At 38.5% G+C, this 13,663-nt stretch overlaps 1 protein-coding gene across 1 annotated transcript; it reads left to right on the top strand.

Moving 5' to 3' along the window:
* Positions 1-958: 958 nt before the first annotated feature.
* On the top strand, positions 959-13,270 carry LOC145782253 (uncharacterized). Its single transcript, XM_082594038.1, has 12 exons — positions 959-1,195; positions 1,719-1,812; positions 2,275-2,369; positions 7,240-7,342; positions 7,654-7,826; positions 8,569-8,676; positions 9,228-9,291; positions 9,448-9,566; positions 10,315-10,423; positions 11,227-11,447; positions 11,970-12,135; positions 12,341-13,270. Exons 1-12 carry the CDS (start codon positions 1,033-1,035, stop codon positions 13,029-13,031), a joined length of 2,106 nt encoding a protein of 701 aa, XP_082450164.1. The 5' UTR covers positions 959-1,032; the 3' UTR covers positions 13,032-13,270.
* Positions 13,271-13,663: the final 393 nt, after the last annotated feature.

Here is a 13,663-nt window from a genome sequence, read left to right as displayed (position 1 = left end):
TAATTAATAAATGCCGAAGATTGGGATTTAAGACGACAGTTAACTTTTAAACGATTGCACATGATAACGGCATCATACTGTAGAACGTAGCTGCGATGTTTTCAATCTAAGTTATTAGATGCCTTGCTGTAGCCCGAAGCTATGCTCAAAAGCTTTCATGACAAATCCGAATTGAAAGGGAGAAAAACATTAGTTAGAAACTACAAAGTATTTTACATTTTTGTAAATAGTTTTATTTCACATTATTGTTGCGAAGTTATCATTTTAGTGATATGAACATAACTCCCTATTTCCATAAAGTAGGACTAGTTCATTTCATACCAAACAGACTTAGGCTATTTAACAAGAAGACAGTTCGCATTTTGAAAACAAGTCCGACAGGTTTTCAAGGCTTTGTACGAAACAAGAGTATAGCGATTCATACACTTACGAGGGTAGGTGTTTCTCCATGGGTTTATAAACAAGACATCCAAATCAGTTCCTTTTTATTCTAATCAGTCAAACCATATTCAGCGAGAAATCAAATATTTGTGAGATAGTTGTCACAGTCAAACTTGCTCATGTACTATTTATGATAGTCTATAGGAATATTCTTATAATAGCCTAAATAGCCTACAATCTATTTTTCTATCCACAAGAAATTCTTAAAGAGGTTTGAAGCAATTTGGGAAAATAGGTTTCCAAACTGTAACGTTTTTTTTTCATGTAGGCCTACAACTTCTCGGTATACGATGTAGTGATTAATTTAGTTTGTGTGTTTTCTTAGTAGATGTAAAAACACAGTTTCGTTATTGCAAGTAAAACAGCCTAAGTTCAGATACAAATATAAAATGTTTTTCCTTGACAGTCAATTCTGTAACGGGCAGCACCTTCTACCATTGTTTGATTGACGTTCTTTTCACTTCAAGTGTAACAAGAATCACTTTTTTGTAGCAAAATTTGGTTCAATAATGCAAATTTATACAACCAATATGAACGGATAGATTGTTTGCTTCGATTACTAAGCGAAGCATGTAAATACATGTAACAAGAATGAGAATAAAATGTAGAACATGGATGGGTTTATTGGTAGTTGTCATTGCTTTAACGTTCTTTGTTACGGATGTATACAGTCAACGACGAAATAACAACAACAGAAAAGGATTACGTAGAAAGCCTAAGAAACAAACCAAGCCCAAAAAACCACCACCTACAGGTAAAATAAATTGAACAGGTTTGTGACTAAATAAAGCAGAGGTTCTCTACCTGGGGTTCGGGGAAATTTTTAGGGGTCTTGATATGGAGCATGACTTAGTTACGCCTGTGCGTGTTGTACACCTCTTCTGGATTGAGAAATTTATTTGCAGCAAACAAGCACAGCCTTCACGCTTGACCTAAAGTTGGCCTAAAATTGAGTAGGCTAGCCATTATAACAGCGAGTAATTGTGATTCTCTAACCATAACAGTGTAGCCTCCACGCTAGCTTATATGACAGTACGTAAAGTTCTCAACCTTTTTGTCTTTTCGGACTCCTTTTGGTGCTCTCAATCATACTGCAGATCCGGACAATTTCACGGACCTCTTGAAAACGCTTTACTGACCCTCTTGGGGTCCGCGGACCCCCGGTTGAAAACCGCTGCATTAAAACTATGCATTATGCAATCAACAAGATTTTTAATTTTTGTTACTGCGCAATCAGCTGTCGAGAAGCATAGTCATCATATAGCGATGTGTTACAGAGGGAGGGCTATGGATTCCGCGTAAACAAAGAATAGCAAATGCCATAAGACGTCGAAAACAACAAGCTAATATTAAAAACCGAAATAAATCACAGTAAGAAAATCTATGTTGTTTTAATTTTTTCTTCGGTGTGTTGATCCATTCATTTTATTTTAACCATTTGGTTGCTATATGTGTGTATTACTGTACAGTAGGCTATATAGGCCTACCACACGATACGTTATTCCGGGGATGAAATGTAACAATTGCAATTGCAAGTGCAAAGTGCTCAATGTAGCTAGCAGCGCTGAAACAATTACAGAAATATTACATAACAATCATCAGGCGCAACATTTATTCAAATAAAAAATATAAATAGGCTAAGTCTTGAATAAGAGTTGCGCCTGTTGACTGTTATCTAAGATGATACTTTAGATAGCGAATAACTGATCCATGTTAGTTTTTCTGTTTTAGTATATTCAGTAGCCTATGTATGGCAGTCCTTCGAAACGTGTTGCCACATATGAATGTATTAAGAATTTTCATCTTTGTTACTTCATGACTTGGGTTGTTTAGGGGTAACAAGGGAAAAGGCGGCACAAATTTTGAAGACATCATCAGTCCACCTTTGGGCAGATCAGCAGGAGGACCAGACCTACAAGAACCTTCATGTAAGTTTATAACAGTGTGAAAAAAAAGATTTTAAGTTTGTGAATTAGGCATTAAGAAAAACTTAATAAAAATAAACAACTCTAGATTGGCAAAAGTTAATATAAATCAAACTTTTAGTTAATTCAGTTTGCTATTTAGCTTATGTTATAAACTACATAACAAAACCTTATTGTAAGGTTTAACAAACTAAGAATGCGAAGAAACTATAAGAAACAAATCAATAGTTAATACAACTCTAAATGTACTGTTCTAAACACAAGAGCCACTACCTCAAACATCCGCTACCTTACACCAACTATGCATTATGAAATGAAAGAACTTTAAGAACAGAAACAAGTATTTGCAGTGCGCCGCCGCCTTGAGGTGAATGCGGGCACCAAACTAAAACGTCATACGTAACAACAAAAGAGATTTCACAACATTCTTCCCCCCTTGTTATGAATTAACATAGTATCGGTTCATAGAATAGTTCTTAATGCGACAATGTTTTTCTATGAACTTTGAAACCAATCGGGTTTGCGTCGTTCTCTGCTGGAGCGGCGCAGTTCCACCATACTGTCTGGGGTTGAACACTTTTTAGGAGATTGAAGTTCTAAGTTACTGTTTTTATCTGGTGAGGATGATTGTATAGGTGAGTTGTCGAAATGTTCGCTGTCAACCACGACCTCCTCCGATACGTCTTCAGGAGCAACACAGTTTTCATACAGTTTCTGTTCATTTCCAGCAGCAGCAGGAGCAATGTCTCTTAGAGAAACTGTGGCTTCTCTGCCTGTTTGAAATCGAACTTGAGCGTAGTTAGGCGTTGCATGGATCAACTCGACTTCTTCAACTATGGGGTCATTTTTGCTGGACCTCACATGACGTCGCAACAAAACTGGGCCGGGTTGACTGAGCCACGTGGGGAAAGCCGTACCAGTGGACGATCGGCGTTGAAAGTTGAACATGCGCTCGTGAGGTGTACAATTTGTGGATGTACATAATAATGAACGTACAGAATGAAGAGCGTCTGGGAGAATTTGATGCCAATGTTTTATGGAGAGTTCTCGAGATTTCAATGCGAGTTTTACTGCATTCCATATGATACCGTTGTATCTCTCGCACTGACCGTTGCCACGAGGGTTGTATATTGACGTGTTGCTAGTTGAAACTCCTCGATCGTTCAGATATTTTACTAAATCTGCAGATAGAAAAGTTTTGCCTTGGTCCGAGTGGATATAGGATGGTAAACCAAAGATAGTGAACAATTGATTTAAACACTGAATTACAGTTCTAGCTTCCATGTTAGGACATGCAAAGGCAAAGGGAAACCGAGAAAATTCGTCAACGACTGTCAGCATATAGTTGTTTTTAGAGCACGACGGCAGAGGTCCTTTAAAGTCGATATTTAGCCGTTCAAACGGCTGTGTTGCTTTTATCATGTGTGCTTGCATGGGTTTATAAAACTTAGGTTTAAGCTCGGCGCAGACGCGGCAGTTAGCGATTGTTTGTCGTATTTCCGACAAAGAAAACGGCAAGTTTTTAGTTTTCACAAAGTGATTGAGCCGATTCACTCCTGGGTGACAAAGAGACGCATGTATTTCACTCAGTGCTCCACCAGTTAAGCTTGCGCAATAAGCTCTAGAAAGAGTGTCCGCAGCAGCATTATACTTTCCCGCACGGTAAATTATGTCGTAATCGTACTCAGCAAGTTCCATGCGCCATCTCAAGACTTTGCTATTCTTGATCTTGCTATGCTTTTTGTTGTCGTACATAAAGGCTACAGATTTTTGATCTGTAATTAAGTTAAAATGGCGGCCCTGCAGAAAATGACTCCAGTGTCTGATGGCGTCTATAATGGCGGTTGCCTCCTTTTCCACACTGGAATGCCGAATTTCACTACCATTCAAGGTTCGTGAATAAAATGCAACAGGTCGTTTGTCTTGATTTAACGTTGCTGAAATCGCTATATCCGACGCATCCGTCTCGATAGTAAAAGGTGCATTTTCGTCCATAACCGCCAACGTGACCTTTGCCAACTTTTCTTTGAGAAGCATAAATGCTTGCACAGCAGTTGAAGACAACGGGAATACTTTAGTGTCTACAAGAGGTTTTATAGTATCAGAAAATTGAGGTACCCACTGTGCATAATATGCGAACATACCCATTGCTCTTTTCAGAGACTTGGTGTTGTGGGGAGCTGGAAGTTCAAGGAGTGGCTTCACTCTGTCCGGATCAGGTTGTAAAGTTCCTTTTGAAATGCGGTATCCTAAAAGGTCTATAGTATCTGTGGAATACGAGCATTTATTTTTATTAAAAGTAACATTGTGTTGTTTTGCTACATCGAGGAACTTTTGTAAGTTTCTGTCGTGCTCTTCTTGCGTTTTTCCTCCCACCGTAACATTGTCGAGGTACGCAAACGTTCCTTTGCAATCGTTCTTTGTAATAATGTCATTGATGATTTGCTGAAAGCAAGGGACTGCATTTTTCAAACCGAAAGGCATTCTTGTAAATTGGAAGAGTTGACCGTCTGCTTCAAAAGCAGTATAATCCCTATCGGCTGCTGGCAAATCTATTTGGTGATATGCGCTTTTCAAGTCCAACGTTGAATAGATGTCATACTGTGAAACTTGATTTATGATATCCTGCATCCGAGGTAAAGGGTATCCGTCTAACTGAGTAAATTTGTTAATCGTTTGGCTATAGTCAACACATAATCGTTTCTTTTGGTTTGGATTGTTTGCTACCACGATTTGGGCTCTCCATGAAGAAAAACTTGGCTCTATAATTCCTTCTTCCAGGAGGCGTGTAATTTCTTGTTTAATGAAAGCACGGTCGGAGGTGGAATATCTTCTTGACTTTGTGATTACTGGATGGCAATCAGAAGACAAATGTTCAAATAGCATCGGCTGTGACAAGGTTTTCAGTGGTTGCAAGGCCCCAAGATCTAGGGCTGGTTCAACGCCTCCAAAATGGATGTTGACGCTTGCATGCTGTTGCATGAAATCCTGACCCAACACAACATCTGTCAACAGTCCTGGTAGTACGGACAATAACACGCCTTCGTATGTTCTTCCTACTAACTCGATTGAAGAACTACATGTTCCCAGGCTATTAGAAGTGAAACCTTTTACAGCAAGACCAACACAATTCGATTGTTCAAAAATCTTTAGTTTTAACCGCTTTGCAATGTTTTCACTTACATGACTGTTGGTGGATCCAGTATCCAAAAGAGCATTGACAGGTGTACCATTTAGCTTGATGCGAAGTATAGTTTTGTTGTCAAGTTTGAGACCGGAAGAAATTCCCATGACTTTAGAACCTAGCAATGCTGCTGAAGTACTTTCGGTGTCAGGGATCTTAGAGCGACACATTTTTGCAAAGTGCCCTTTTTTGGCGCATTTAAAGCACGTAACATCTTTGGCAGGACAGTTTCGGCGCGCATGCTTCTTGTTTCCGCAGAAAAAGCACTTCATGACGGCCACTGCTGTTACAATGTCGCTACCAATACTCATCTCGCTGTTATTAGTTGTAGACTTTCCAGTTGCGGTAGAACGAGCATGAGGATTGCTTACAATTGATGCTGTTGATTGAAGACTACTGTCGATTTGCTCGGCGTTCTTACGAGCACTTTCTAAGGCTCGCGCCTTGTCAAACAAATGTTGCAGCTCCAGGTTTTCGCCCTCGAGTAGTCTTTGACGAATCGAAGTCGAGTATATTCCCGCGATGAAAGCATCTCGTATCGCTGCCTGTCTATACTGAATTGCTGTGACTGCCTGAAAGTTGCAGTCATTGCTCAGACGTCTTAAATGTTACATGAACTCTTCCAACGATTGTCCTATCTGTTGTTTGCAGGTTGCAAGCGAATACCGAGCAAACACTTCGTTCGACGGCTTGACATAGGTATTCCGTAGCAGTGCGATAGCGTCAGTATAACTTTCAGCTTCACTGATAATTTCAAATACGGAAACATCAACATGGTTGATTAGTACGCTTAGTTTATCTTCTTCAGATATTTCGCCAAGGCTGCGTATGTAGCTAGTGAATGTCCGGTTCCAGTGGTGCCACTTCTTTCGAGACTCTACTAGATCAGGATCTGCGTCGAACTTTTCAGGTCTAAGACACTTGTCCATTACTTTTGAATATTTAGTTTGTTAAAATGTTATAAACTACATAACAAAACCTTATTGTAAGGTTTAACAAACTAAGAATGCGAAGAAACTATAAGAAACAAATCAATAGTTAATACAACTCTAAATGTACTGTTCTAAACACAAGAGCCACTACCTCAAACATCCGCTACCTTACACCAACTATGCATTATGAAATGAAAGAACTTTAAGAACAGAAACAAGTATTTGCAGTGCGCCGCCGCCTTGAGGTGAATGCGGGCACCAAACTAAAACGTCATACGTAACAACAAAAGAGCATTATAATTGAGTTATTATATTTGTGTTATTATATTTGTCACTAAAAAGGGAATCATTTTTAGTACGTAGGCTAAATTAGACAAATGAGAAGATATAAAATATTTTTTAACAAAGAATCGTGAGATGTCTGAGAGTTCAAAAATTTGCTTTCATGTTTCTGTGGTTGGGTTTAAGCTTAATTGGGTTTTCTACAAACTTCATATCCTGCTCTAACCAGGTAAAAAATAAATCGTTTTTATATTCATGTAAACGTTCTATCAATATGAAAAGAACAATTTTGTAAGCCGGGTACTTACACTTACTAAATAGAAACATAGTAGGCCTACACATATCAACGGTTCGTTACTTTGACGTAAATATTTAGAGAAGAACACTCAAAGCTCATTACTTACGTCAAATAAATTAGTAGCTCTTTTTGGTTTGAGTAGTTTCTTTTCAAGACTTATTACAATTTATATTTTAGGGGCGCACTGCGTTCACCATATACAAGTGGACGAGAACTGGGCAAGTTTCATGAGCCCTGGATATCCCAGAAATATCTCTGGCCAAGTCCAATGCACCTGGATGTAAGTATTTGCAGTAGTTCTTGTAAAAAAACATTCGCTCTGTTGTGTCATCTGCACAAACGAGAATTCGGAAAATCTCCGATGGTCATGCAACTTAAAGGTAAAAATAAATTATACAGAGAAACAAAAAATTAAGAAATGACAGATTTATTTACAATTTGGTAAAATGGTTCCTAGAGTTAAATGCATAAGTCTTGGAATGTATTTCAGGAAAAGTAGCAGCCTAGAAAATATTAGATTCAACAGTTTTCGTCACAAACTTTGATCAGAATCAGGTTTACTTGGTAGATAACCTACTCTGCTGATTACAGAGTTCACGGTATACGGGGGATGCGTTTACGATTGTCGTTTAACGACTTGGACTTACAAGACGGCAACGGCGGAAGATGCGGCAACCAGTTTGTTGACGTCATAGACATGGAGTTGCTGAATTCTCAAGGAAAATTCTGCGGGAGCTTAATACCTGGAGATTATGTTTCTGTCGGTGAGCGACGTGAGCTCGAAACAGCTTGCGTTATAACAATGTTCCAACAATGCTTTTGTATTGTCTGACCACATTTTAGAATGTAGCTCATAAAGCAGCATGTTTTTTTATTTTCAATATGCCAGCTCACAGCATTTTTATGGCAATACACTTTCAGCGTAGTGTTTTAAAATATTTTCAAGTTTTAAAAACACTTTTTATTCCTAACGTGTCAGTGCAGCCGTATCAAGGCGTAGCCGAATGCAGTATATCCTTGAATCTATTCCTTTGCTAATTGCCAAGCAGGAGTTAAGATTCAGTATCATGTTTAAACAAAAGTCTTTGCCATGACCGGACAGAGTATCAAACTCAACTCTACTGATTTAAACATGGACACACACATTAATCACTAAACTATCGAACCGGTTGACAAATATTTAAAAATATTTGTATAAATATTTAAAAATATTTGCAAATACAAAAAGCATTTTGTTTTAACATATTTACAAATTAGGATAATATTTACTGTCGGTTGCATTGCCGAGTGGCAAGAGCCCTGGAACGACGTTCGAAAGGGCGTCGGTTCGACACCGCTCAAAAGCATGTTTTGGTAGGACACTTAAAGGTATGCCTGAAGGTGGTCACGAAGATTGGCTTCCTTGCCTTCCCATCTACTTAATTTAAATCTTCAATCACCTGGCGTAAGCCTGGATACGACAAACAAAACAAACGGATAATATTTAATTTAAATTCCTGATTTTAGGCCGCGCAATTCGTGTTGATATACAAGGGGATACCACAATTCAACCACACAAGGGCTTCCAGGCCGCCATCAGGAGTGTGTCTTTGTCTGTGCCTGCTGGAAGAAGACGTGAGTTCCTAGTCTTTATAATACGGTTTTAAAAATGAAATAATTCTAATTCATCCGGAACTTTTTATTTTATAAACGGAACAACTTGCTTCATAAGCAAAACTTCTTGTTTCACAATAGGATCTTTTTGTTTCATGATAGGAACTCATTATTTTATAATCGGAACGTTTTGTTTCATAATAAAAACCTATTTGTTTCACTATTGTTTCATAATAGAAACTTATTGTTTCATATTCGGAATATCCTGTTTCATAACCGGAACTTTTTATTTTATTAACGGAACTTGTTGATTTATAACGGGAGCTTCTTGTTTCATAATAGGAGTTTTTTGTTTAATAATAATCAGAGGTCTAGGATTTAACACAATGATAAACAGCATTATGCTTAGTAACAATGTATATAAACTAAAATTTCAAAATCAACGCAAGACTAAATAACGAAAACAACACTTACAAACTTCAACACAAAAGCCGCAACAAACGTAGGCCTAAGCTTTAACTTACAAACACGTGCATTACCACAACAAAATATAACAGTTGTTCAACTCACAGAACGAAGCACAATGTATCACGGACTTCCAACAACCTCACGACGACCGCCTGTGACTCGTCGAACGTAAGTTCCTGTATACCGTCTACAGACGTTGAATCAATGTAAAAATGACTGATTTTGTTGTGTAGGTAAAAATATGTCACAGTGCAAATGCGTGTGCTGCGTTGTTGTGCAAAGAAAACACCAATATGGGATAAAAAGTTTAATTAAAATTCTTAGAACACCAAGAAGAACAGAACGCACGACAACAACAAGGGCAACTACCACGGCCAGAGCACTAAAAAGAGGACAGATCCTGTATGGTCCTAACATGAACCAACGGGCTAGCAACAACGAAAGTAAGAAATGACTAAAACTTAAAGATCACATGCTACGTTTTCACTTGTAAAGCAGCCTCTTTTATAACTTTTCAGTTCAGTTTGTTTTTGGTTTGATTTGATTTTAAATCTTTATCCTCGGACTGGCAAAGCCTTGATAGGTTATTTCTGGTAGTTTCGCATACTTGTAGAGGCTCTTGACGCAGGGCCGGTTACCGAGATTGGCAGAGTGAAGTTTTTCGATTGTCGAAGTGTTGTTGCCAGAGAATTATTCCATTCACTAGATGCCGCTGAATGGATGCCAGTCCTGAAATGCGTTGCTCAAGCGCACAACCCGAGAGTCGAACCTGCGCCGCGTGATCTTGAGCCAGGCGCGTAACTCATTTTGTGTGAGCGAGGCAGTTTCTCAAATGTTTAGATTTGACCATATTTTTGCTGTGATACTATATGATTCTTTAGCATTTCTTTCAATAATGTATTTTTCTTATAGGCTTGAAAAGGGCTATATGACTAGCCGAAAACGTTCGCTTGTTGTTTTTTTTTTTTTTATAATGTTAAATGTAGTGTTGTTGCTTAGTTATGTCTGTTTATGGTTTAAAAGAGTTACCTCTCTACCCAAATTGTATAACCATAATAGCCTACAATCATGGTACTGTTATAAAGTTATACCATTTTCTGCAGACCTAATTTTTAAATCAACAAACCTCTAATAACGACAAGATGCTCCAGTGAGGATGGCTATCATTACAATAAATTTTGCTAATTGCAGTCAAAACCATCACGACCGGGACACCAAACACAACGATCATATTGTACGCGGTTATAGGGGTCTTTTGTTTCTTAGTTGTACTCACTGCCATTGGATTCATCTTTCGAAAGTAAGCATCAGCTACACATAAGTTTGTCAGTTTTTTGCCAAGGAGGAGCAGCATAAGACAACAATTTTTAAAAGAACTTTTTCTATTATAACTTTTGAAAACTGTTGACGTAATATTTGAAAAGCTTTTATTTATCAAATGTTGTGATTACCTTACTTACTTTTCGGATATGGTTGCTTTTTTACAGACCTTTAGTTTTTTTTTAACAAATTGGTTCCAACTATACTTTGGTTACCACCTAATTTGAATAGAATTAGTCGACACTAAATGTGCATACCTTAAAATATTGGAATGGAAAATTTATTTGTTGCAGCATCTAGTAGGTAGTGTACAGCTGCGCATCGGATGGAGAAAACTTGGTCACGTGAGCCTCTCCCCTTAATAAAAAAACAAGAAAGGAAACATTCAACTGGTCTCCTGAAAAAATGTCTCGCTCGCTTTGCTCAAACACTATTGGTTTACACAATATGCAAAAAGCGACCAAAATAAGACACAATCTGCCATTCCCAAGATTATTATTCAACCGAAATTTGAATTGCTACGCTTGCAGATACTGCAGAATAGCTACAGTAACCCACAAACGTAAAGGAATTGAAAAGAGGTCTCAACACGACTACAGCGATGTGTGCAAGTGACAAATCACAGTGTGGTTAGGAAGTCCTGCTCTACTCAGAGCCACAGGGAGGCACGACGTAATCAAGAGCACGTGACTCGGTGCAATGCACTGGAACTAAGGCAATAATCATAACGCAAAACTAACGTTACTGCACTGTATTATAAATATAACGCAAACTATTTCGTAGGCGATTGTATGCCCAATACAAAGTTTTTAAAAGAAAGCGGAAAGACAAAAAGGCAAAAGCGGAAAATACGGAAAACGAAAATTCGGAAAAAGGAAAAAGAGGCAAAATAGATCGTGGTAACGAAAATGCTGCTTTTTCTTGTGGTCGATTTGAGCTTCCCGAATCGGTGGCAAGTACTCCAACACTTGATGGCAGAAGGAGAAGAAGTGTCGTTTTTGAAGGTAAGGATATACTGTAAAGCGTTTAAGTTATTGGCTAAAAGGAGTGTCAAGGGCAAGCTTAACTAGAATAAACTGCTTGAGGACTAAGAAAAGGCTTTGCTTTTTCCAAGGTATATACAATAAATTACAAAACGCAAACTGGCATCACAAAAGCGTTCTTGATAATCAATTGGTTGCTTTATTCTTTTGTTTTCGGATGGCATGTTCTCTCTACACATGCAATTGAATATTGCATTTTTCTTTAGCCTACCATAAGCCTACACGTAGTATTATGTGGCACGTGGAAACTTTATCTGCGGTCCCCGTCTGGGGTCTAGAAGTCTAAAATTTACAATGTTAAAGCTCAGGCCAAATTTTAAGGGAAAAATGAGCGAAATATTTAATACGGCAGGCCAAGACTTGTAAAAAGCGAGATGCGGTACGAGGCTATAAACTTTGGTTATGTGACAACAACTTAAAATCCCCTGATCGAGAATAACAACCTTTAAAGTTTGTAATTTCAAATGCCATACCTATTTCTAGATGAAGTATTGGCCGGCATAGTGAGAGAGCCACCACTTCGAAACGCAAATGGTGATAATCTCCATGAAGATTCATGGAGCGAGACTGCGAAACCTCAACAAACTTTGTCAACCTTACCACAGTCTAACATTCAGGGGAACTTCCAGGGTTGGAATTATCCAAAAGGGTGAGAATTTAACTGCTAGCAAAAAACATTTTCAAAATGTTGTTTTTTTCGTTTGAGTACTGAAGATTTGGAGACATCTCAAGGTTTACTTTAAAATAACATTCCCTTTCATGCTTTTTGAAAAACATTTTTTTATTTGAATGTTTGGAGTTTTGTGCGTAAGTGCAAAAACCGACAATGAATGACATGAAACGAATTCTTTCAGTGAACCAATTTATGAAGATGATACAATGTCAGTCCAGTCATTCTCATCAGTACGCTCGGCCAATCGTCATCCCGATCATGTTGTTTACAAACAAAAGAAGATCAACGAAAAGAACAAAGCACTATTGGGAGAAGAAGAAAAGATATATGAAGCTCATTCGGACCCAGTATTTGAGGTGGGAGTTCCTCCTATGCCCTACCCAGTGATGCCCCATTTATTCAACCCCATGATGGGTCATGATGGAATGCATCAAATGTTTCCCCCTTATGACCCCAGACTAGGTTACCCCATGATGACTCAACAACACGACCAGTTTGGTAGAGGACCTCCAAGAATGCCCATTGGATACCATGAGCATCAACGTTTTTCACCTCATGCGGGATTACCTAACTACCATCCAAGCAACCCACACGGAGATCGAATCAATTACCAGCGACAGGGCGCGCCCATGATCCAACACCAAAGAAGCCAAGATGATATAAATCTTCATCGGTCAAGAGATGATCTTGGCGGGCAGGAAATGAATGGCGTCTTGAGGCCTGCAAAAAGCATGACAGATCTCCATGCACAAATACCACTCCATTCTTCTGAATCAAATCGAGTTCGATCCACACAATCAATGGCGGAATTGCCGCTTGACTCTGCTTTCCTGCAGCGACGGTTAGAAAGAAGTCAAAGTTTCAGGTTGTAATCGCAAATAAAATCTTTTTTCTTCGCTCTTTCGATCGAATTCTCTTCGCTCAGTCTCGGGACGTTGAAGATAAACAAGTTTTTAAAGTTCCAGATAGAATTTTGTTCCTTTATATGTGTTTCACTGCTAACCTTTGATTTGTTTGAATAATTACAATATAAACTTGCATTGCACCCAAGTCTGTTTGGGTATTTGTGTTGTTATGTTTACGTTTTCGCACAAAGTAAATAAGAAGCACCCATTAATGGAGGACTTTTGTCATCTGTCTCCACATTCAGATATAATGCAATGTTTTGTGAAAAACAAAACAACATTTAGCCCAAAACAACATTTAGTCCGCCCCGTTAGCTTGGTGGTTACACACCCGGCTCAAGATCACGCGGCGCAAGTTCGACTTTCGGGGTGTGTGCTTGAGCAACGCATTTCAGGACTGCTTTCCATTCAGCGACATTTTACATCTATAGGATTGGCCCATGATACAAGGGAAGAATCCACAAAGGATACAAACTGACGTGCATAAATCAACAAGTGAATAAACAAATAACAGTAACCTCTCAAGTACATGTAGCTCCACACAAAGTGAAATTTACACGACTTTTGATTCCTTTTTTATATTTGTTTAAAAATAATGT

The sequence above is a fragment of the Aplidium turbinatum genome, chromosome 13, assembly GCF_918807975.1.
Source record: "Aplidium turbinatum chromosome 13, kaAplTurb1.1, whole genome shotgun sequence".
NCBI lineage: Eukaryota > Metazoa > Chordata > Ascidiacea > Aplousobranchia > Polyclinidae > Aplidium > Aplidium turbinatum.
This window is presented reverse-complemented; position numbering and strand designations above follow the sequence as displayed.

Excerpts from the sequence above, each read along its gene's own strand:
- LOC145782253 (XM_082594038.1), top strand. The coding sequence starts at position 1,033 with ATGAGAATAAAATGTAGAACATGGATGGGTTTATTGGTAGTTGTCATT. Across the intron at positions 2,370-7,239 it reads AGACCTACAAGAACCTTCAT|GGGCGCACTGCGTTCACCAT; the intron begins GTAAGTTTATAA and ends TTTATATTTTAG. Across the intron at positions 7,827-8,568 it reads TGGAGATTATGTTTCTGTCG|GCCGCGCAATTCGTGTTGAT; the intron begins GTGAGCGACGTG and ends TCCTGATTTTAG.